General features: G+C 36.8%; 1 protein-coding gene across 1 annotated transcript; it reads right to left on the reverse strand.

The window, feature by feature from the left end:
* Positions 1–805: 805 nt before the first annotated feature.
* LOC131159992 (membrin-11) lies at positions 806–23,824 on the reverse strand. The gene is made up of 4 exons (XM_058115255.1): positions 23,341–23,824; positions 18,825–18,945; positions 18,576–18,725; positions 806–1,161 (listed from the first exon to the last, which is right to left on the reverse strand). Exons 1-4 carry the CDS (start codon positions 23,616–23,618, stop codon positions 1,003–1,005), a joined length of 708 nt encoding a protein of 235 aa, XP_057971238.1. The 5' UTR covers positions 23,619–23,824; the 3' UTR covers positions 806–1,002.
* Positions 23,825–25,127: the final 1,303 nt, after the last annotated feature.

The raw sequence follows: 25,127 nt of genomic DNA on the forward strand, positions 1-25,127 counted from the left end.
AAATATATGAACCAGGCCAGTTGGGATGTGGATGGGATACCAGACGTCATTTCAAATTCCTACTATATGTTAGTAAAAATTGCACTTTTAAGACAAAACATTTTCTCAGTTTGAATAGCCCAACTGCCTCTTTATGAACAGTAGTTCAAGAATCCCTTGCATATTTTACAAATATATATTTATACATACGTATATATTTATTTATGTATGCGTATATATTTAAATAAACATAATATGATATCATACAAAGATTATTCTAAATTTACATAAATATACAATGATAAATTCTTATTTTTTTTTTCAACAAATTTGGGAAAAGGAAAAAACACATGCATTCATACCCAAAAACAAGTAACAGGACAATATTTCTAATCATTTAGTGAACATAAAATGATTGATTTTCCAGAGCATCCTGCCCATGCCTAATTGAATGAACGAATTTACAACACTTAATTTCACTGCTAGTAAAAATTTAAACAAATAGATGTTGAATGAAACAAGAACATACAAAGGAGGCTCATTTGGTTTAACAAAATAGCCATTCTTCGAACAAAAAAAATATAAATTAAATTTTGAGAATCAAGGAATAACTATTCCTCATGTATCCCTAATCATTTCATTCAAGATGTAAAATCAAAGGAATAGACTTCCTCATGATGAAATTTTGGTATAGTTATTCTTTATATACTCTTTATTATAGACGTAACTTGAATACATATAATGGGGGAGCGAAAAGGCAAACCACTGCACTTCAGTTAAGGGGCGAAAAAAGAATGGCCTTTGAGCAGAAAGAGAGCGAGCAAAATGGAGCAGGAAAACAGACACCAAACTATATTATATATCTTGCATCAGAATCCTAACGAGTCCTTGTCACAAGAATCCAGGACAAAAAATTACAGAACATGTGTTAGAAAGAAGAAGAAGCAGAAGCAGAAGCAGAAGCAGCAGCAGCAGCAGCATGTCAAAGATGAAAGGCACTATACTGATTTCATTGGCGGGACATCATGTCCACCTCCAAAAGACATACAAGATAACAATTGTAAAGATAATGCCGGTGTACTTGATCCATTTATCAACGCGATGCCGCCTCTCTATGAGCTTCAAGACAGAATTGGAGAGCCCCACTGTGTTAAGGACATCCAGTGCTTTTCGTTGAGCGCTCTGCACCAAAATTGCAGTTCAATTAACAAAATCTGCTCAACGGCAACACAAAAAATAATAATTCCAATGTCTTTTTTTTGTAAGTAACATTTAATGTGTGTAATTGCTGGGATATGTGAGAAATGGTAACAACAAAGAGTAATGGAAAAAACTATTGATCATTGTGATTTGACAAGAAACTTCAAACAAACAAAACAAACAAAAGCCAACTAAATGAACACATTTTACTGCAACTGAATTATGTTCCGCACATGTACAATAATAATTCCGATGTTTTTTTTGTAAAGAAATATTAATATTCAATGTGTATAATTGCTGGGATAAGTGAGAAATGGTAACATCAAAAAGCAATTATAAAAACTATTGATCATTGTGGTTTGAAAAGAAACTTTAAAAAAACAAACAAAACAAACAAGCGCCGACTAAATGAACAAATTTTACTCAAACTGAATTATGTTCTGCACATACACAAATATATAGTCTGAAAGCAATATAAGATTCAGAGTACTAGGCAACGCAAGTCCCAACAGTTCATGTCCAGGGAGATTCATTTGTAACTCGAGAGAGCACAACTCAAAACAAAGGGCCCAGCTGAACAGTTGTATATGACTGCCAGTATAGATGGACAAACTGTCAGTGGTTATTTAGTCATTTAGCATTACTATTATTATTATGTGTTATGTTAATAAGTGTGAGCTAGCAAGGGTTTATGGTCATTGGAATTGTACATGACATATATTATAAATGGAGGGAGATACGCTATCATTAAGGTTAGGTCTTCCATTTTACCCAAGTATTCAACATGGTATCAGAGCAAGATCCAACCAAAACCCTAACGGCATAACTGCCACTAAATCAAACCCTTAAATATCATAATACCACGCAACCGTCTGCAGTCGAAGGGTCAACAGCATCACCAAAGTCCAGAAGCACCTTCAGCAGTTGCCGGAAAATACTGCAGTCGCCAGAAAAACCACTGGCAGCAAGCTGGAAGTGCCAACCCCACATGCCGGTGCGTGAGACATTTTTTAGCAGCCATTTTGCTCTGATCTCCTCCCCAGTGTCTTGAATCCTTCCTCACACCATAATACCAAGTTGTGTGTCATCTCTTTTGTCCAAAGGTATCACCTTTTTTAGCTGTTCATGTGCTTCATTCTGGGAATGTTTGCTTGCTAATGCCTGAAGCTGTTGGTCAGTAATTATAGAGTTCATTGAGACCTGAAACGGTGATACTGCTGTGTTCATGATTCGTTTTTTATCTTTCTTGCTCAATGTGAGCTTGTGATTTGCTCCAGTTGTCGAACATTGTGTGTTGGGATAGTGTCCATGAATTCCAAGAGGATGTTGTTCGCTGTGTACTTCAGATGTTCTACCGTATAGAGGCTGTTTGGTACTGTTACAGCTGCATGTCGGTTTCCTGGGGGATGTGTTTAAGTCTCTTGGAGCAGAGGTCGCATTTTTTCATTGATTTTGTAGGGTTGTGGCAGTGCCATGTCCAGTTGTTGGTGACTCATTCATGATTAAATCAACAGTTGACTCCTTTGTGTTTGGTTCGGATGGTCTAAAAATTCACTTGTGGTTGTTTGGGTTGGTCCAGAAGTTCACTTTTGGAATCCCAAGTGCATTTTTTTTGCTGTGTATTTCTGATTTGCTGCTGTATCGCGGTTGTGCGTGTGTTGAGATGGCATCCTCAATTCGCAAAAGGCATGTTTCCATCGTCAGGCATTTGTTCAGGTGAACAGCTTACCATAACTACCTCAGAGGAAGAGTGTTCAAGGTTCCTACGGTATCAGACATCCCAACAAGCATCTCATCACATTGCATCTTTTGCTCAAAAGGGTAATCCTACCATTTGTATGTCATCTGGTGTCTCTCTCACTAATCCTTGAAATATCTACTCTACTGCTACTGACCATGTGACAAGTGTAACCAACTTCTTTTCTGCCCTCCAATATTCTAAAAATCTACCTCAAGTAACCCTGGCTGATGGGTTCACAACTATAGTTAAAGGGATAGGAACAGTAAATCCTACTTCCTCCGTCTCTCTTTCTTCTATTTTATACATTCCTAAGTCCCCAATCAACCTTATGTCAGTTAGTAAGCTTACAAAGGCACTGAATTGCTCTGTAACCTTCTTTCCTGATTATGTGATTATTCATGATCTAAAGACAAGGAAAACAATTGATTCAGGACAAGAGGCCCACGGACTCTACTACTTTGAGTCGCTCTCTTCTCCCATTGCCTACACGGCCGCTGCTACACCACTTCAAATACACTATCTCCTTGGCCAATTGTCCCTAGACAAATTAAAACAGCTAGTTCCTACCTTGAGTTTTGTGTCTAGTCTTGTGTGCAAGTCTTGTCAATTGGCAAAAAATCGTGTTCCCTTTGCTTCTCGAGTCAACAAAACGGGCAGATAGTCCTTTCATGCTCATCCATTTTGGTGTTTGGGGTTCAAAGTTGTATCATGACGAAATTGGGTTATCAGTACTTTGTTACATTTATAGATGACTACTCTAGGATGACTTGGTTGTATTTAATAAAAGATCGTTCTAAGTTATTTAATATCTTTTGTGCCTTTTGTTCTCAAATAAAGACAGTTTAATATGCCAGTCAAGATACTTCGTGGTGATAATGCCAAGGAGTACTTCAGTACCCAATTCAGTACCTATATGACTAATTTTGGTATGATCCATCAGTATTCTTGGACCCTCATTCCACAAAAAAATGGAGTTGCAGAATGCAAAAATAGAAATATTGTCGAAGTCACTTGTACCCTATTGTATCAAATGAATGTCCCCAAAGTTTTTTGGAGTGATGTCATGCTCACTGCTTGCTCTCTCATTAATAAAATGCCATCCTCTGTCCTTGGTGATAAAATCCCACTTTCAATTATCTTTCCTAAGGCTCCTTTGTATTCCCTTCCTCCTCGTATATTTGGTTGTCTTTTGTCCATTAGATAACTCTAGGAACGGATAAGTTGGATCCTCGCGCAATCAAATGCATTTTTCTAGGGTATTCCTATACTCAAAAGGGATATTGATGTTATAGCCCTACTTTACATTGATTCTCTATCTCTGCTGATGTTACCTTTTCGAGTCTACACCATACTACTCTAATTCCTTAAGTTCTGTTGACCTTAATGAGTCCCTTCCTCTGCCTTGTCTTCTATATCCCAACCTAATATTTGTGCCTAATCCTCCAACATCTTCATCCAGTTCGTTGCTTGGATCATTTCAATTTGCAGAAATACATGCGGAGACTCAAGGGAGGACAGCATGCTCTAGCTTCCACTTCTACACCTTTAGTTCTCTTGTTAGATGATCCTATTTCCCAAGATGTTGATCCACCCATTGCTGTTCAAAAAGGTAAGCGCAATTGTACCCTACATCCAATCTCTAATTTTGTTTTTTATGATTTTTTTTCACCCTCATATTACTATTTTGCTAGTACTTTGTCTTCTATTGCTCCACCAAAATCTATTTTTGAAGCCCTATCCCATTCTAGGTGGAGGAATGCAATGATAGAAGGCATGCATGCTCTACATGATAATGATACTTGGGACTTAGTACGTCTTCCTCATGATGAGTCTGTGGTTGGTTGTCGTTAGTGTACATTGTGAAGGAGAATCCAGATAGTTCCTTGGCTCGATTGAAGGCCTACCTTGTTGCTAAGGGATATACTCAGGTGTATGGCTTGGAAAATTCAGACACATTCTTCCCTAAAGCCAAACTCACCTCAGTAATTTTGTTCATCTCCTTAGCCACCACCTATCACTGGCCTCTATACTAGTTAGACGTGAAGAATGCTTTCCAACATGGTGATCTTGAGAAGGAGGTCTATATGGAGCAACCACATGAGTTTGTTGCTCAAGGGGAGTCAAGCCTAGTGTGTCAGCTCAAGAAGTCACTATATGGTTTAAAACAGACTCTAATCGCATGGTTTGGTCACTTCAATATTGTAGTACTTGAGTTTGGTCTTCAATGGTGTGTGCAGTAGATCATTCTGTATTTTATTGCCATACTTCATTCGAAAGCATTTTGCTTATAGTGTATGTGGATGATACTATGATTACTGGTGATGATGATCAGGGTATTCAAAGACTAAAGCATTTTTTGTGGACTAAGTTTCAAACAAAGGATTTGAGACCATTGAAGTACTTCTTGGGTATAGAAGTATCTAGATCTTGTACAGGAATTGTGTTTTCTAAAAGGAAGTATGTTCTTGATCTTTTAAATGAGATGGGGCTATTGAAATCCAAACCTGTTGATTACTACCAAATATGGGTCATTTGTTGCCTAACCCACGACGGTACCAAAGACTTGTTGAAAAGTTAAATTATCTTATAGTCACTCGACCATATATAGCCTTCACAACAAGTATTATGAGTCAGTTTCGCGATTCCTAGAGAACAAGTCACTAGAATGCAGTAATTTACATTTTGAGACATCTTAAAGGTGCACCAGAGAGAGGTCTCTTATAACAGGATAGGGGCCGCACTCATATTCAGGGATATACAGATGCAAATTGGGTTAGGTTGCCTTCTGACCAAAGATCCACAACAAACTACTATATGTTTGTCGGTGGTAATTCGGTGTCTTGGAAAAGTGAGAAACAAACTGTGATGGCCGGGTCAAGTGCTAAGTAAGAGCAAAGGGCTATGGCGCATGCTACATGTAAACTTCTTTGGTTGAAGAACAAGTTGAAAGAACTAGGTTTTTCACATTCTCAGCCTATGGAGTTAATGCATGAATAATCAAGCTGCTATTCATATTACCTCCAACCTGGCCTTCCATAAGAGGACAAAGCACATTGAAGTTAATTGCCACTTTATTTAGGAGAAACTTGCACAAAAGCTCATTACAACCACTTATGTGAAGTTTGAGTTTTAGCTTGCTAATTTATTCAAGAAAAACCTTGGGAGGTGCTCATGTGAAATTCATTTATAACAAGCTAGGAGCATATGATATATATGCTCCAACTTTAGGGTAGTGTTAGTGGTTATTTAGTCATTTAACATTATTACTACTGTGTTAGAGTGACGTTAATAAGTGTGAGTTAGTAAGGGTATTATGGTCATTAGAATTGTACTTGACATATATTATGAATAAAGGGAGAGACCTATCATTGAGGCTAGGTCATCCATTTTACCCAAATATTCAACACCATCCATCTAGACAAAACCATCCATCTTGCTCAACTTTGAGCAAAGACAATGAGAAAGCTTAAAACATTTCTGCTAAAAACAATAATCTTGTAGATCTGTCATACTATAAAAAATCATTGTTGCCATGTGGGTTGAAAGTAAAGCATTAGTAGCTTTAACTAGAAATCCAGAATTCACAGCAAGAGGCTAGAAGCAAGAAAATCTAAAGCTCAGAAAGAAATAGATAATAAATTTTTTAAAAAATGGTTGAGCAAAGTTCAGAAGCAGCTTCAAAATTTGTCTCCAAATAATACTTCTGTAAGCACTGTTTTGAAGATTCTCTTGGTAGGCATGTTCCCAGAGCATTTCAAATTGAATGTTCCACGTTCTTAGTAATAACAATTGGGCTTCCAGAATTTTTGGAGATGATTAGAGGAAGAGGATGAGATTAGCGTTTTAAATTTCAATCCTGGCTAAAATTTGGAAGTTAAAGTCAATTTTAATTTTGAATTTTAAAACTAATAAAAAATTGGTAATAAAGCATAGAACTTTTGTATTAAACTTTAGAAACTACACAACAATACAACAACAAAACCAAGCCTCAAGTCCCACCAGGTGAGGTGGGCAATATGAATCCTTTTCCACCAATGTATGCGATCATGGACCATTTCTTTTAACAAATTCACGGCTATTGAATCCTTACTCACTATCTCGTACCAAGTTATTTTAGGTTTACCCTTACCCCTTCTACTGCCCCTCACAATAACTCACTCTTCCTCACTGGCGCACTATGTGGCCTATGTTGCAAGTGCCCAAACCATCTAAGTCGTCCCTCCTTTATCTTAACTTCTATAAGAGCTACACCTAACTTGTCGCGAATATGTTCATTTCTTAATTTATCTTTCAATGTTATATCACTCGTCCATCTAAGCATTCTCATCTCAGCAACTTTTACTTTTTAGATATTCTATTTCTTCGTCGCTCAACATTCTAGTCCATATAGCATAGCTAGTCTTATAGTCGTCCTATAAAAAAAGATATTCTACGATCACAAGGCACACTTGAAACACTTTTCCATTTTTACCAACCTGCTTTCACTCTATGCATTATATCCACTTCAATTTCTCCTTTAGCTTCCATAATGCATCCAAGGTATCAAAATCTACAAGTGCTATTTATTACTAAAATTACATTTCATATATTCTGTCTTATTTTTACTTACCCTAAAGCCTCTAGATTCCAAAATTTCTCTCCATAATTCTAACTTAGCCTCTACTCCACCCCTAGTTTCATCAATCAATACAATATCATCTACAAACAACATACACCATGAAACCTCATTTTAGATACTCTCAGTCAGTTGATCCATCACTAAAGCAAAAAGATAAAAGCTCAAAGCAGATATTTGATGTACACCTATGGTGATAAGAAATTCTCTAGTCCTTACACTAGTCATTACTCCATATGCAAGTCCCTCTTCTTTTCCCTAAACTTTTCCATTAATCTCCTTAACAGATATATAACTTTTGTAGTAGATCTCCCAAACATAAAACCAAATTGATTTTCTGAGACCTTTGTTTCTAGCCTTAACCTTGTTCAACTACCCTTTCTCACAGTTTCATCATATGACTCATAAGTTTAATTCCACGATAGTTATTACAATTTTAAATATCTCATTTATTTTGGTATATAGGTATTAAAATACTTTTCCTCAGGTGACTCCATTATTGAAAGTTCAAGCACACTAACCATTCCACTTAGGAGTTGGGTACGCCATCTATCGTGTCCCAAGAAGATTATAACAACCTTGTTCACATAGTTCAACAACTCCAAATTCATCCTTCTAAAACTAATGCTAATGTGGCCCATTCAGGTACAACCAAACTTCTTGCCTCTTCATCCTCCTCAGCTTGGGTTATTGATAATGGTGTCTCCTCCCATATGACAAGTAGTCCTAATTTATTTTAGTCGTTGAAACCCACTACTTTACACTAATGTTACTCTTGTTGATGGTTCAGTGACCCTAGTTTCAGGTTGTGGTAATATTCTTTGGTTCCTTCCATGCCTCTTTTCTATGTCTTACACGTGCCTAATTTTCCTTGAACCTATTATAAGCCAGTCAACTAACAAAATCTCATAACTGTTTTGTAACCTCTTTCCTTCTCATTGTGCTATCCAGGATTTGTAGATGAAGAAGAGGATTAGTCATTGGTGGAGGGCTTGAGAAGGATGGCTTCTACTATTTCAATGGTGGTGGAGATTGATCCAATTCTTGTCATACCGCTTCCTCAATTTCTACTCATAGTGTTTCTCTTGATCAATGGCACACTCTTTTGAGTCATCCATCCCTTCAAAAACTATAATATTTTCCCACATTCAAGTTTGTTTCTCGTTTTGGGTGTATTGCGTGTCAGTTTGGAAAGCATGTTGGGACATCTTTTCCATCTAGAATTGAGTCTCGTAGTAGATCATTGTTTTCTCTTATTCATTCAAATATTCAGGGTCAGTGTAGAGTCAATATTTTGACTAGTCATCAATATTTTGCGTCCTTTGTGGATGTTTTTTTGCATGACCTATATTTTTTTGTTCAAAGATAGGCTGAATTTTTTAATGTATTTACTCGATTCCACAGAGAAATAAAAACTCAGTTTGGTATGGGTATTCAAATTTTTTGATTTGATAATGCACTTGAATTTGTTCAAAATGAGCTTCAATCCTTTTGCTCGGCCAAAGGGGTTATTCACCAAACATCATGCATACATACCCCTCAGCAGAATGCAGTAGTCCAAAGAAAAAATAGACATTTACTTGACATAGCACAATCTCACCTCTTTCATATGCATGTTCCTTAAATTTTTTGGACCGATGCTCTTCTTCTTCTTCTTTTTTGATAATAAAAGAGGAATTCATTAATGGAATAAAAACATATAGCTAGGAGAATAAGACTCCAAATAAAAAAACAAAAGAACAACCTACAGACTAAGAACAAAAGATAAAAAACCATCACAAACTAACACTCCAACACAAAACGCCAATCACATTGAATATCAGAAAAGCTCACCCCCTTAAAATTCCCTTGTCCCACACTCTAAAGAGACGCCAAATAGTGTATTTTCTCCCAAACCAACAACTAAGCCAACTTCTTCCCTAGGAAAATGCATGCATTACACCCCATCCACAGCCCCCAAAAAACTGCAAAAAAGAAAAAAAAAAAATGCACATTCCCAAAGCTCTGCCCTTTCATTTGTCCTGCCGAATCTAGAAAAAGTCACTGCCAAAAAATCCTCTACTGTCTTTGAACTCTCCCGACATTCTTCTAAAATACCAAATAACTTTATTCCAAACAATCCCAGCATAGTCACAATGAATGAACAAATGTGATTATGACTATGAACAATTAAAGCAGAGAACACATATGTCTGGACATATAGCCTTCAAAGGTCTCCTAACCTGCAGCAAGTTATTGGTATTAATTCTATCAAGCACAACCAAACAGACAAAAGCCTTAATTTTAATGGGAACTTTGGCCTTCCAAATGGAACTATAGAGGAAAAATAAAATTTTGACCTATTCAAAAAATCGTAAAAAGATTTGCACCCCAAGGGATCCAAAGACCAAGACTGCCTATCCTCCTCTAAAGAAAAACAACAATTATTCAACAAGGCTAGTAAAGAAGATAGCTCTCCCATCTCCCTATCATTAACAATCTACGGAAGTGGAAAACCCATTAAGGCAAAGCACCACCTGGATCAACGACAAAAGAATAAATGGACTCATCCTACCCTGGTCTTAGGCGAAAAGGCGTGGAAAAAAGGTGGACAAAACTACATTCCCCAACCAAGGATCTTTCCAAAACCTATTTTACTGCCTCTACCCACCACAAATTTAATATGGGGAATGAAAAGGGGACTGATGCTCTTCTTAAAGCTTGTGTTTTGCTCAATAAGATACCCTCCAATGTTCTTGGGGGCAAATACCCTTCTCCATCATGTATCTAGAAACATCTATATTCTCTGTCTTGCCTCATGTCTTTAGGTTAGTTGCATATGCTTTGTTCATGTCCTACGTACTGGAGAAGACAAGTTCTCTCCTAGTGTTGTTAGATGTGTCCTTGTCGAGTACTCGAGAAAGTTCATAGATGTTATGATCCCCACACTAGCAAGAAATATGTAAGTGTCTATATCACCTTTTTTTAAAGGACACCTTATTTCTCCAGTGCAAGGTGGTCCTCCTTGGATGAATCTATTTTGAGTCCATTTTTTTTATTCCCCCTCTTGTGCTAATCCTCTGATTCCTTCCATTATCCCTCTCCAAAAAAAGTTTTGCTCCCCTTCCAAATCCATCATATCCAAACAAAGATAAACAATTGAGGGTTTATGAATAATGAAAAGCACGCACAAACATCACTACCATCATGTAGTCATCTCTTCTGTCCATCATTGTTTTGACTTCTAGCTCTAGCGATCCATCACGGTAAGACTTGGATTTGCCCATGGCTCACCAGAAAGGTACTTGAACATGAACATTGTCCTTATTCACTTATCTGATTACTCATTATGTTTCAATTCTACATCTTCCTAATCCTGTATATTATTTTGCCTTGTCCATTTCCTCAGTTTATGTTCCTTCCTTGCATGTTGAAGTGCTTGCCAAACCTGGGTAGAAGCATGCAATGGATGGAAACAAATGCTTTGACCACTTGAGGGGCATGGGACTTGGTGGATCTTCCTCCCTATAAGGATTTTGTAAGGTGTCGTTGGGTCTACACTATTAAATATCTTCCTGACGACTCTATTGAGCAGCTCAGGGCTCGATCAGTTGCCAAGGGGTACACCAAAACATATGGTATTGATTATTTTAAGACCTTTTCTCCTGTTGCTCAACTAAATTCTGTTCACGTGTTGATCTCATAGGCAATTAATTTTGATTGGCCCTTGTAACAATTGGCAATGAAGAACGCATTTTTATATGGAGATTTGTTGGAAGAGGTTTACATGGAGCAACCTCCTAGGTCTGCTACTTAAAGGAGGATGGTAAAGCATGTAGGTCGCATAAGGCCATCTATGGCAATCTACTCGAGCCTGGTTTGACAAATTTAGAGTGATAGTCTCCACATTTAGCTTCATCCAATGCTATTTTGATCCTTTGATCTTTGTCCAAAAAACAGAGGCACACGTGGTACTTCTAGTAGTTTATGTTGATGATATCACCATCATTGGCAGTGACCAAAGCGGGATCACAAATGTTAAGCAGTAGCTTCAAGATAAATTCCAAATCAAGGACTTGGGGACTCAGTGTTACTTTCTTGGTATTGAGATTGTATGGTGTAGGAAAGGCTTGGGTCTATCCAAGGTCTTAAATTTTGATTTTGACTCAAATTTCAAAGCTCCAAAAGTACGGAAATTTCGACAGAAATTTCAATTTCAATGTCAATTTCGATTTCGATTTGAAAAAAATAACAGAAATTAGTAGTGAAGCATGGAATTCTTTGTGAAACTTTAGAAATGGTTAACAAACATGATAATATAAGTTTTAGGACTAATATATTACAAATTAAATACATCTATGTTTTGTATGAGGTGGAAAAGTTTTAAAATAGTATGAGCATTAAACATATTAGTAAGATAATATACATTAAACATATTCAGTTAATACAAATGAAATTCATAAATCATTTTAATATTATTTCTTATACAAATAATGATAATTTAGACATGAATGGTTAAATAAAATGTTACCGTAAGTTTATTCTTTCATATAATTTCAAAAGAACTTGTAATAATCTTTTGTTTCGATATAATAAATAAAATAAATTAAGATAGAAATTTCAATTCACTCCTAAATTTCTCATTTGAATTTTTGACAAAATTTCAACGTATAGTTAAAATTTCGACAAGTCTCCCTAAAATTTCGAGATTTCGATAAATTTCGGATGATTTGTTGAGATTTCGACGGAAATTATGCAATACGGAAATTGATTGCCATTTTCATTTTGAGGGTGACGGAAATTGGAAATTTCAACAATTTTGTGGAAATTTAAGACCATGAGTCTATCTCAGCAAAAATATGCCCGACTTGCTGAGTGAGATTAGTTGGTTAGAAGCTAAACCAATTGATACTCCTACAGATCCTAACATGAAGTTATCTAGGGATGTTGGACTAGAATTTGAAGACAAGCGTCGACATAGGCAATTGGTTGGCAAGTTGATCTCCTTGACTGTCACTAGACCTAACATATCTTTTGCCGTAAGGGTGGCCAATCAATTTATGGAAAATCCCAAACAACAACATTGGCATACTGTTTGTAGGATTTTTCACTATATCGAGGTTCTCCTGCCAAAGGTTTAACAATATAAATGTAATAGAAATAGTGAGATCATGAAATACTCTTATGCAGATTAAGCTAGTTCTAGTGATGATTGAAGATCATCAACAATGGGAGGTACTCCTATTACCTAGCGTAGTAAGAAACAAACTACTGCAGCAAGATCTAGTGTTGAAGCATAATACCGAGTGGGCTAGTTCTATTGATGATCGAAGGTCTACTACAATAGGAGGTAATCTTGTTATCTGGTGTAGTAAGAAACAAACTACTTTAACAAGATCTAGTGTGCATAATACCGAGTTATGGCTCATATTGCGAGCAAGCTTAGGCTCATATTGCGAGTGAGCTTAGGCTCATACTGCAAGTGAGCTTATCTAGCTCAAATCTCTTATGTCATGGATGGGGTTTTCAGTTACAAAGCCAATGGATATGTTTCTTGATAATCAAGCAACCATTTATATTGCTACCAGTCTAGTATTCCATGAAAAGACAAAGCACGTTGAAGTTTATTGTCATTTTGTGAGGGATGATGTATCGAAGAAGGTCGTCAGGACTGCTTTTGTGAAATCTATGGACCAATTAGGCGAAGTTTTCACAAAGCCTTTATTTAAAGCCTTCTTTGTCTAATGGTTGTAACAAGCTGGGGTCGGGTGATACTTATACTCCTCCAATTTAAGGGGGAGTGCTAGAAGAGAATAGTTTATTTCAGCAATTAGGCTGTGTGAGTGAGGGTATTTTTGTCTGTAATATTTTTTATTATTATTAATACATAAAAGGGCACACTTGGAGCTGTACGTAAGTCTCCAAATTCTCTTGCTTTCTTCTTCTTTTATTCTCTTCTTTTCTTCTTTACTTCTTCTCTCATCCAACACTTACTTTGCAACATTCTAAAAATAGAAAGGCAATACAAAGGTATAGAAGATTAACAAGCATGAATAAGAATAATACAACCCCCTAGAGTAAACAACACTCCTTTCCACCCCTCCAATCTCCTAGCCACTCTATAAAAACAGGGTCCTAGAAAGAGTAAACATTGGGTTAGCACCTAAGGGAACACCTAGATACGTAGTAGGCCAAATCAAAACAGCGCACCCACTAGCCTGACAATAGAATCCACATTAATACCAAGCACCAAGCCACTATTAGAAAAATTAATTTTCAACCCAACCACTTTCTCAAAGATTTGTCAGATAGTCAACAAACTATGGAAGCAGCTCTGCAAACTAAAGTGCAAAATAATGCAATCCTCATAACATACCTTTATGCCCTCCACCAACCCTCTATCTACACCTCTCTCTATCATCTTGCTCAAAACATTCACCACAATAGTAAAAAGAAAGGGGACCCCCCCTGCCTTCATCCTCTCGACGCATGAAACCAAGACTTCACCTCACCATTAAGACAGAAAAGGCCACAGAAGATGAACCCTACAATTCATTTCCTCCACCTCCAGCCAAAGTCTTTTCTAGCCATAACTTTGTCCAAGAAAATCCAGCTCACCCTATCATAAGCTTTCTCAAAGTCCAATCAACACAAGACCCCTCTTCCTTCTTCAAACAGCATCCTTAACCACCTTATGAGCAACCAAGGCAGCATCAAGGATTTGTCAATCACTTATAAAAGCACTTTGACTAGGAGAGAGAGTGTCCTCTGGAACAATAGTCAATCTTCTATATAACACCTTGGCCATATATCTTATAAACACTAGTTACAAAACTAATTAGTCTAAAGTCCTTAGCCTTAATAGCACCAACTTTTTTGGGGCACCAAGGCGATAAAAGTAGAATCCATACTCCTCCCTACTACTCCATTGTCAAAGACATCAAGAAAAACTTTAAGAATGCCCCCCTTCAAAATCTCCCAACTGTCTTAAAGGAAAACCATAGTAAAACTATCAAGTCTAGGAGCCCTTTCTCTATCCAACTCAAAAATCGATCTTTGAATCCCTTCTTCCTCACAAAGTCTCTCTAACAAGCAGTCTTTTCATCTGATATAGGACACCACTCCAACCCCTCAACCATAATCCTTCCAACATCCTCCTCACAAAAAAGGTTTCTATTGAAATTTGTAATCAAGCTCGCAATACGGTTAGGATCCTTAATGGTCTCTCCCTATTATCTTCAAGTTCTTTAATTAGGATCTTTCTTTTCCTACCAATTGCACCCTATGAAAAAGTCTAAAATTACAATCCCCATTTTTTATCCAATTCATTATGGTTTCTATCTACAGCTTATCTCTTCCCTGAAAACAACTTGTTCAAACTCATAAAACAACTAGACTCAGCTACAAGCAATATCCTTAGAAAAAGGTCCCTCAACCAATCTATTAATCGCACCTATTTCCTCAAGAATGCCTTTTTTCCTGGAACGAATATCACCAAAAGTCTCCAAATTCCAAATTTTTAACTTTTGTTTCAAACACCACAATCTTTTTAAAAAATAGAACCCTTCCCATCCTTTTGTAGTGGACTCTCCCTACCAATTCCTAACCTAATTCCAAAAATTAGGATGGGTCAACCACATATTTTCAAGTCTAAACAAAGTAGCACCCCATTTAACAAGATTAAAACAAGAAACAAAGGGCAATGGTCAGAAACCACTCTAGGAAGTAGGAAGTACTTCTTGAGTAAGATTGGGAAAAGTTTCTTCCCAGTCCGCAATTTTTTTTACAAAATAGAAGCCTTCCCATGCTTGTGCAGTGGACTCTCCCTACCAATTCCTAACCTAATTCCAAAAATTAGGATGGGTCAATCACATATTTTCAAGTCTAAACAGAGTAGGACACTATTTAACAAGATTAGAAACAAGAAACAAAGGCAATGGTCACAAACCACTCTAGGAAGTACGTCTTGAGTAAGACTGGGAAAAGTTTCTTCCCATTCAGTGGTAAATAGAAACCTACCAATCCTAGTCACCACTAACCTAATGCCAACGAACCAAGTAAATTGGGCATTTGAGAGTGGAATATTTCTCATATCACACTCCCTAATAAATGTATCAAAATCTCTCATGCTAGAAGTAATTCTAGATCCTCCCAATTTTTCATTAGTGGATCTTATGACATTAAAATCACCCCCCAAACACCAGTGGAGAAAGCAGATTCCATGTACCACAGCTAACCCATCCCACAAGATACCCCTCAAACGGGGAGTAATCAGCCCATAAACCATGGTAAACGACCATTGGCCCTTACCTTTAACATCCAAAAAACCATACACAAAAAAGAACCAAACACAACATCTATTTTGCTAGCAAATCTGGTTTCCCAAGTGCTCACAAATGCAACCCCCAGCCCCAAAAAAAAAACAAAAAGGAAGAGCCCATGGATGCTAACCAAATTCAATCTTTTTTGAGTCTAAACTCCCAAATACTACCTAACAAGAAAACCATCCACAAACTCCAATTTTGACTTTTGATTCATAACAATGTCCTAGGCAGCCTTAACAATGATGTCATTTAATCTGACAACATTTACTAAGGCAGCCCAAGCCCCTTACTGGAACTCAAGATCTTCATTCTATCACCTGACTACCACCAGCCCTCTTCTTTCATCCCCCCCCCCCCCCTTCTTCCATAGTTAATGTAGGCTAATTTTTGTAGTTCTATCTCCACCCCCTATTTTCCCTTTCATAGGTTATAGGGGAAACAACAATCTTAACAGCCTGGCCTAAAGGATTGATAACAGAACTCCCCATCCTATCTAGAAACTCCTGAGGATCTCAGCTGTCCCTCTTATCTCCCAATGGATCAAGAGTTAATGTCCCTCCTATAGGATCTAATTCCCTTTCGCAAGAAAGGTAATTCTTTTTAATACAGTCAATCACAGGCGTAGGTAAGATACCTTTGCCAGAATTAATTAACTTATTGCAAGTGAAGAAAGTTTCAAACCCGTAATTAAGATCAATCTCGAAATGGAATAAAAATTGGCTACAAAAGGAGTTATCATATGATTTTCATCAGCCAAAGCTTCCTCATCAAAAAGATTTGCAGGACCTATAGAGAAGCCAGAATGTAAGTCATGTTTTTATGGTTGCTTTAATGATACAAAAACCAGATGTAAGTCACGTTTTGTTTACCATATTTGCTCAATATATACTAAACAACTAGGCTGTGGCATGGGACATAATGACATATCGGCCCTCTATACTCTATAGCATGGTTGAAAATTAATACACACGCAACACACCCAACCCCCAACACCCAAAAATAAAAATAGAAAGAACAAAACAAAACATGATTGAAAATATTGATACTAATATCAAATAATTACAACACATATCAAGTTCTAAATAATGCGTAGATAGTAAATGAGAGGAGATCGATAGTGAATGGAAAATGAAATAATATAAGGGATTTTGAAAGGAAGTTACAAATTTGTTAACAAATATTTGCACTTGAATGCAAATGTTATCTAAACCTTAAAAATAAAAAGTGCTTAATCAGCAAGTTATTAGTGATCAATAGGCCCCAAGACATGCACCTTTGGGCATGTGCCCAGCACACCAAAAAATGTATAATTAAAAAGAAAAAAGTCTTGCTTAACGCATATTGCATTAGTTTAGCCTAGACTGCACTAAATTCAGCAAGTTATTTAAATGTAAAGTCATAAGTACAATATTATTTTATATGTAAAAGGAAAACACCCATATTTGACATCAATAAAAATATTTAGAAATCATTTCCTCAAAGAATAAAATTTCAATTTTCCCTTTTAACAACACAAGTGGAAATTTTCAAGCTTGCCCCCTTAATCAAGTTCAGCGACATCATCTAAAAATCATGGATTCAGAAAATTAATTTAGCCAAACAAATGCTCATAAATTAAAATACCGGGCAATTATTTCCAAGAAAAAAAAGTTTCTTTGTACAAAAAAGAAAAGTTTAAAAAGGCATTGGCCAAACATTGGCCAAATGTAAAGGTTCTAAACTTGGACAGATTCAACACCAGGTCAACACCATACCAGTATATGACTTATTCTAACAATATTCGAAAATTTGACAAAATACTTCTAGACATGAAATTATGCCAAATCAAACCAAAAAAGCCAGCTGAAGGTAACGTAGTTCTAGATCAATACTGGCAATCCTTGTGCATTGTGCATTGATTTAATTGACCATGCCTTCCTAGAGCTTAAAGTGGTAGAGTTCACGAGCACAATTTATATATTACTAGAGATAATTTGCTTATAAATTCAAATTTTATTATATAAGCACACTTTAAATAAATCTACACTGGATTTTCCTTCCTGAGCCTTGCACTTAGGCCTCATGCACCCCTTGTGCCTACTGCACCTTTAGAAACCATGCAAATGATATAGTAACATTTTTTTTTTTGTCTTTAAAAACTTATAGACTACACGGTACCAAAAAATATGGTGAGAGTGTGAGACCTGTCTTTTTTCTCAAGTGATTAATAGAATTTTGTTTCAACAAATCTGGCGGGCGCTTGAATTATAAGGAGGGCACAAAACCCTAGCTGATATTGCAGATTTTCACAAATAAGAAGCCAACCCGATGCTTTTATGACTCTTCATTCATGAGTATTTTGAACCCCAGTGACAATTTTCTGCACTTAATCCAGAAAATGCCATTGAAATTATATACAGAATAAGCACCAAAAAATAGAAAATATGCTATTGATTAGGTTTACAATGCACAGGTAGCAAGTTCAAATCATTGTACACTCTTTAATATTTCTAAGATACCACGAATGCTTTTGAAAATTGCATGATCTTACTTGCCCGTAGCATAAGCATTGACGTGCTTTTCAATTTTTTTCATGTTCAAAAATGAAGCATTAAGGACTCTGATATACCAATTCCAGCATTACAATATCAAGTCTCAAAGGTCAAATCAATTCAAAAGTGGGAGAAAAAAACCTACAAAATCTGAAGAACTTCCACTGTACACACTACTTTCAGATTCCTCATAAAATTTCACATACCTTCAAGTGCTCCCTTTGCTCTGCATATTTGGAAAGGATGGCAACTCCAGTTGCATAGGCGTCTTCCAGCATCGTTGATGAATTATGGGCCGACTGCATTGCTTGCGCTTCCTCATCAAAAATTCTCAAAACATGGGCTGAGCCCCCACTCTAGAGCACAAAAAAAATAATTATATGGCCATCAAACAAGAATAGAAAAAGAAAAGCATAAATGACTCTAATACATTGAATAGAGAAAAGATTACGTACAGCTCTTCCAAGCAATTCTGCTCTCTCTTTAGCTTCCAATATGTGCTTTTGATTCCTCAGCTGATATTTATCCAAACTTTCTTTCAATGAATCAGCCTCTTCAGCTATTTGTTCTACCTTTCTGTGCAACAAGAAAAATACACACAAAACAAGATACAAGAGGGCATAAGTGCAACAATAATTACAATGTATAAGATAGAACATCCACACAATGATAAGATTAGCAAGAAAGATCTATATAATTGAAAAAAAAAACTCAATAACTCTTCCATATTTCACAAAACCAACACCATAACCAATCACAGAACCCTAAGACCTTTAGGTGGGTGAAATATGGTCACCAGAGGACCACCTACATGCTCCCACTCACCAGCCAATAGCTTCCCCATGCACTGGCGCATGAGAGTTGTTTCCAGCCAATTTTGCCTCAAATTTCTTCCAAAATCCTTTAAATCCTTCCACACACCATAGTATCAAGTTGTTGGCCATGTTTTTTGCTCAGAGATTCAACTCTTTCCGATCATTGACTCATGGCAATTCGTTAGTTGTTCTTCAGTATTATTAAGGTGATCGGTTGGTGCCTTGTGGCAGTGGTAGTGGCAATGTGTGTAGGCTAATTTTTGGAGGGCTGTGGCATGCTATGTTTGATTATTGGTGACCCATTTGTGGTTGACTCATCCATGGTTCTTTTGGTTGGTCCAAAAGTTCACTCTTGGAATTCCAAGAGCATTTTGTCCGCTGTGTATTTCTTATTTGCTGCTCTATTGAGGTTGTGTGTGTGTTGGGAATCTTGGGATGGCATCCCCAAATCCTAAAAATGTGTTTTTCCCTAGTCAGACAGTGTTCAGGTGAACAGCACACTATAGTTTTCTCAAAGGAAGAGTATTCAAGGTTCTTATAGTATCAAGCATCCCAACAAGCATCTCATCACATTGCATCTTTTGTTCAGAAGGGTAATCCTACAGCCTTTATGTCATCTGACATCTCTCCCACAAGTCCCTAGTTATCAAATTTTCTGCTATTGACCATATGATAGGTCTACCCTCCTGTATTATAAGATCTACCAAAAGTTACCTATGTTGATGGGTCCACTGTTATAATTAAGGGGATAGGAACAGTAAATACTCCTCCCTCCATCTTTTTTTCTTTTGTTTTGCACATTCCTAAATCCTTCTTCAATCTCATGTCTGTTAGTAAAATTACAAAGTCATTGAATTGCTCTGTAACATTCTTTCCTAATTACATTGTCATTCAAGATTTGAAAACAACGAAGATGATAGGAAAAAGAGGTTGGTGGACTTTACTACCTTGAGTCACTTTATTGACCTTGCTAAGTCCCTTCCTTTGCCTAGCTTTCCCAATCCTAACCTCTTTTCTCTACCAAATCCTCCAACATCTCATCCATTTTGAGTCCTTCTTTTCACTTGTATCATCCCAATTTTGCAAGTGTACACACGAAGAATCAAGAGAGGGAAGCCTTCTCCAACTTCCACTTCTACGCCTTTAGTTTCCTTGTCAGATGGATCCTATTTCCCAAGTGGATGGTCCTCCTATAGTTGTTCAGAAGAATAAACGCACTTGTAGCCAACATCCAACCTCTAATTTTGTTTTTTATGATTTCTTGTCACCCTTACTACTATTTTTCTAGTACTTTGTCTTTTGCTACTATTCCAAAATCAATTTTGGAAGCTTTGTCCCATTCCAGGTAGAGGGAATTGAAGATATGCAAGCGCGACAAGATAATTATACTTGGGAATTGGTACCTCTACCTCCTCATAAGTCCGTAGTTGGTTGTCATTAGATGTATACCGCGAAGGCCAAGCCAAATGGTTCCATGGCTCGATTGAAGGCCAGCTTTGTTGCTTAGGAATACACTCAGGTGTATTCAGACACATTCTCCTCTATCACCAAACTTGCCACAACACGTTTTTTCATCTCCTTAGCCACCACTTGTCACAAGCCTCTACATCAGTTCAATGTGAAAAATGCATTCCTACATGGTGATCTTTAGGAGGTCTATATAGAGCAACCACCAATCTTTGTTGCTCAAGGGGAGTAAGCATTAGTGTGTTTTCTGAAGTTATTATATGGTTTGAAACATTCTCCTAAGGCATGATTTGGTCAATTCAGTGTTGTAGTAGTTGAGTTTGGCCTTCAATGGTGTGCAGTAGATCATTTTGTATTTTATCTTCATACTCAACCTACAGGATTATGCTTATTGTGTGTAGAAGATATTGTGATTACTAGTGATAATGATCAAGGTATCCAAGGTCTAAATCATTTCCTACAAACTAAGTTTCAGACCAAGGATTTGGACCATTGAAGTACTCCCGGGCATGGAAATATCAAATCTTGTATGGGAACCATCTTGTCACAAAGGAAGTTTGTTCTTGATCTTTTAGATGGGACTAGGATGCTGGGATCCAAACTTGTCAATACACCTATGGATCCTAACAATAAGTTAGTGCCTAAGATGGGTCATTTGTTGCCCAACCCATGACAATACCAGAGACTTGTTGAAAATTTGAATTATCTCAGTCACCCGACCAAATATATCTTTCACAAAAAGTATTGTGAGTCAGTTTCTTGATTCTCTGAAAACAAGTCACTATAATGCAGTAATTCACATCTTGATATATTTCAAAGGTACACCTGGGAGAAGCCTCTTATATCAGGATCTATGTCACACTCACATTCAAGGATATACTAATATAGATTGGGCTCAGTCACCTTCCAAAAGAAGATGTACAATTGGGTATTTGTATCTTTATTGGTGATAATTTGGTCTCTAGGACGAGTAAGAAACAAAACGTGGCAGCCAAATCAAGTGTTAAGTAAGAGTATAAATGGCTCACACTACATGTGAACTTGATTGATTAAAGAACATTTGGAAAATCTGGATTTTCCACATTCTCAATGTATGGAGTTGATGTGTGAGTCTGTGACAATCAAGCTACCACAAATATGGGTTTTCCACATTCTATATATATGGAGTTGATGTGTGACAATCAAGCTGTCAGTGTGTCACTCATATTGCCTCCAAACCGATCTTCCATAAGCGGACTAAACGCATTGAATTTGATTGTCACTTTGTTCAAGAGAAACTTTTGCAAAAGCTTACTACCACCACTCATGTAAAGTATGATTTGCAGCTTGCTAATTTATTACTAAACCCTTTGGGGTGCTTGTATTAAATTCATATCTAATAGCTAGGCGCATATAATACATATGCTCTAGCTTGAAGGGGAGTGTTAATAATTATTTTAGTCATTTATCATTATTAGTGTGTTAGTGTTATGTTAATAAGTAAGAGTTAGGATAGGATATTATAGTCATTGGCATGTACTTGACATCTATTATAAATGGAGGGAGAGAACTATCTTTGTGATTAAGTCGTCCATTTTACCAAATTATTCAACTGAATTAAAGGGAGGAACAATGCTACAGTGTTCACTCTTAAAGAAAAATTTATCTAGTGATATCATCAGCATGATGGTAGAACAGCAGCCACAATGAAAGTGCCCATCAGTTTTTCCTAGTGTTAAACATTAAATGAATAAATAAATAATCAATAGCAACTCTCTAGAGGCAACATCATTCATAGTTCAATGTATAAGCTGGTTGAGTCACAATATTTAAATTGGTACTTGTGTTTCAATGTGTTTAAAATGAAAAGGCATTTACACAAGTAATCCTTACAATATAATAATTTTCAGATTTCACAAGATGGCACCAATTATGCTTTCAATTTGAGGTAATTTGGCCATTAAATACAGGAAAATAAACAAATTTTTACCAGGTGTTATAAGAACCAGACGAGAATATATCGTTCAACATACTAACACCTATGTTTCAAAAAGCAGATCACATCTATTACATTTTTAAAAAAATAAAAATAAAAATATTTCCTGACGATACAATGAATTGTGTATATCATTACAAAATGCCCAAAAAGCCTGCAGGAAATGGAGATACAGAAAACAAACAGAACATGATCACCAACGCTGTAAGACTGGTTTGGTGTCTCTTTACCATCAATAGGCACAAATGAAATTCATTAGGACAAGACTAATTATTAAAACCAATCTTCGTGAAAATTAGATTAAGATTTAATCCCCTAAATCCACAAAAGAAATGCAGAATATTTATTTACAACAAATAAACAAATAAAAAGCGACAATAACAAATCAAAGCAACCCATCAGAAATGTGTAAAACTCTATCTATATAGAATCCAAAATAAAATAAAAAAATTACCGCCACATGACGCAAAGACAATAATAAAATAAAATGTTCGACGAGAGCATAAAAAGAAAGGGAAACCCAAATAATCGAAACAACGGAAGAAGAAAACTGCTCATTTACCATCCACGGCATAATACAATTGAAATAAAATAAGAGCAAGATTGGGACAGAAGAGAAACTAGCAGTGAAATTTTCATTCTTAATCAACACAATACATGTTCCATACATCGATCAATCGATCAATAAATACAAAAAGACGAATATACAAATACCTTTTCCAGAGATCGCGCTGAGATTTAGCAGCGACAGAGCGCCAAAGGCGACCCATCTCGACGCAGAGCGACTGGATCTGAGAAATGTCCCTCTTGATAGCGAACGCAAGTTCAGGAGAATCGACGCCATTGGAGGTGGAGAATTCCAGGCGCTCCAGCCTCTCCAGCCCATCTCTCGTCCTCAACAAAAGCTTCTTTGCGCTCTGGTACACCTCCGACAATGTCCCCCCGCCGCCGCCGCCGCCGCCGCCGCCGCCAATGTCCGCGGATATCTCCATAGCATGGTTTTGCCCGCGGCTATGGAGTTTTTAGTTCGCCCCGGGAGACCTTCGCATTTAAAGAGGCAACTTCTTTAGGAATACTATCATTTTTTCTAAAATTTTATATTTATTTCGTTGAGAAAAGGAGTACTATCATTTTTTCTAAAATTTTATATTTATTTCGCTGAGAAAATGAATAGTAGCATACATAAATTTGACTAGATGAAGAGAAATTCTTATGTTTCTTCTATTTCAATAATTATCAATAATTATTTTAAAATATTTATTCTCTTAACTATTCAAAATGCTATTACTATTATAAAAATACAAAAAATAAATAAAAAATTAAATAAAACAAGACTGAAATTTATGTGGTTCAAATATACCTACTTCACAGGCAGATAAGATTAGAATTTCACTATTTTGAGAAAGAATTACAAAGTAATATGAAACTAACTTTGTACAAAATATCTCTCCCACTTTCTTTTATATATCTCCTCTTTCTTTCCACTTCTTTCTTTCTCTCTTTTTCTTTTTTCTTTACTCCACTAGCTACGTGGGAGGAAGCTTTTATAGTCTTCACAAGCTAACTAATGCTAACTGTTGTGTGTAATTAAGCTAATTGCTAATTCTAATTTTCATATTTTAATCAATTATAAACAAACCACAATCTGATTTTTCTTAAACATCAACCACAATCACACCTGAACGAAAACCTGTTTATTTTAACGTGTGCGTGTATGCTAAGTCTGATCAAGAAAAATATATGTTCACCAATCCAATATTCAGCAAAACATGAACATGCCACAATCACAATCCACATGAACACATTTACGTGATTCGGCCCAAAAATTGGCCTACATCCACGACAGAAACTCACCTTCAAAGATATTATATTAAATCTGGCGGAAATAAATATACATACACAGATTTACCCTTTCTTGGCTTACCAATCTCTGAAAATCAACCCAAGAAACCCCATCTTGGCACCTGCGAAGAACCCTAGGCTTCTTCCTATCCTTCTCCCTAATTTCCCTAAAAGAAACCCTCCCAAAAAATTAGATTTGTGCATTACCTCCCCTTTACCTGAGCGTGAACCTCTGCTGGAGGCTAGAGATACCCTACGACGCACCTCCTCCTGCCGGCTCCTTCTCTCACGCGCAAGTGAAGGATCTCTCTTTCGGCTACAAGTCCCTCTCGTACGCTGAAGACTCTCGCTGGCTGTGGAAGAAGACTTGTTGCAGACGTGTGTCACGCTGGTGAAGACTCGCGCTGGCTGTGAAGGGGAAGATCTCCTGCGCTCGGGTGAAGAAGAAGACTCGCTGCGGCTGCCCTCTCTGAAGTTGCAAATAGAAAACTCTGATTCTCCAAAACCCTCGCCCCCCTGGTATTTTCATTTCATTTACAATTCATTACACATGAAATTACATCCATGCCCCCAACTAACAATGAGTGAAACAGCAACCATTGGATCTCTCCAACTAAACAGACGGCTTGGATTTCCTTGGCAAGTTTTTGACCTTTGCA

The sequence above is a fragment of the Malania oleifera genome, chromosome 7, assembly GCF_029873635.1.
Source record: "Malania oleifera isolate guangnan ecotype guangnan chromosome 7, ASM2987363v1, whole genome shotgun sequence".
NCBI classification, from domain to species: Eukaryota; Viridiplantae; Streptophyta; class Magnoliopsida; order Santalales; family Ximeniaceae; genus Malania; species Malania oleifera.

What these genes read in the sequence shown, in the direction of transcription:
- LOC131159992 (XM_058115255.1), bottom strand. Translation starts at nt 23,618, where the DNA reads ATGGAGATATCCGCGGACATTGGCGGCGGCGGCGGCGGCGGCGGCGGC. An exon ending in CAGAATTGCTTGGAAGAGCT is followed by an intron (nt 18,726 to 18,824) that starts GTACGTAATCTT and finishes TTTGTGCTCTAG; the next exon opens with AGTGGGGGCTCAGCCCATGT. An exon ending in AGCAAAGGGAGCACTTGAAG is followed by an intron (nt 1,162 to 18,575) that starts GTATGTGAAATT and finishes ATTTTGGTGCAG; the next exon opens with AGCGCTCAACGAAAAGCACT.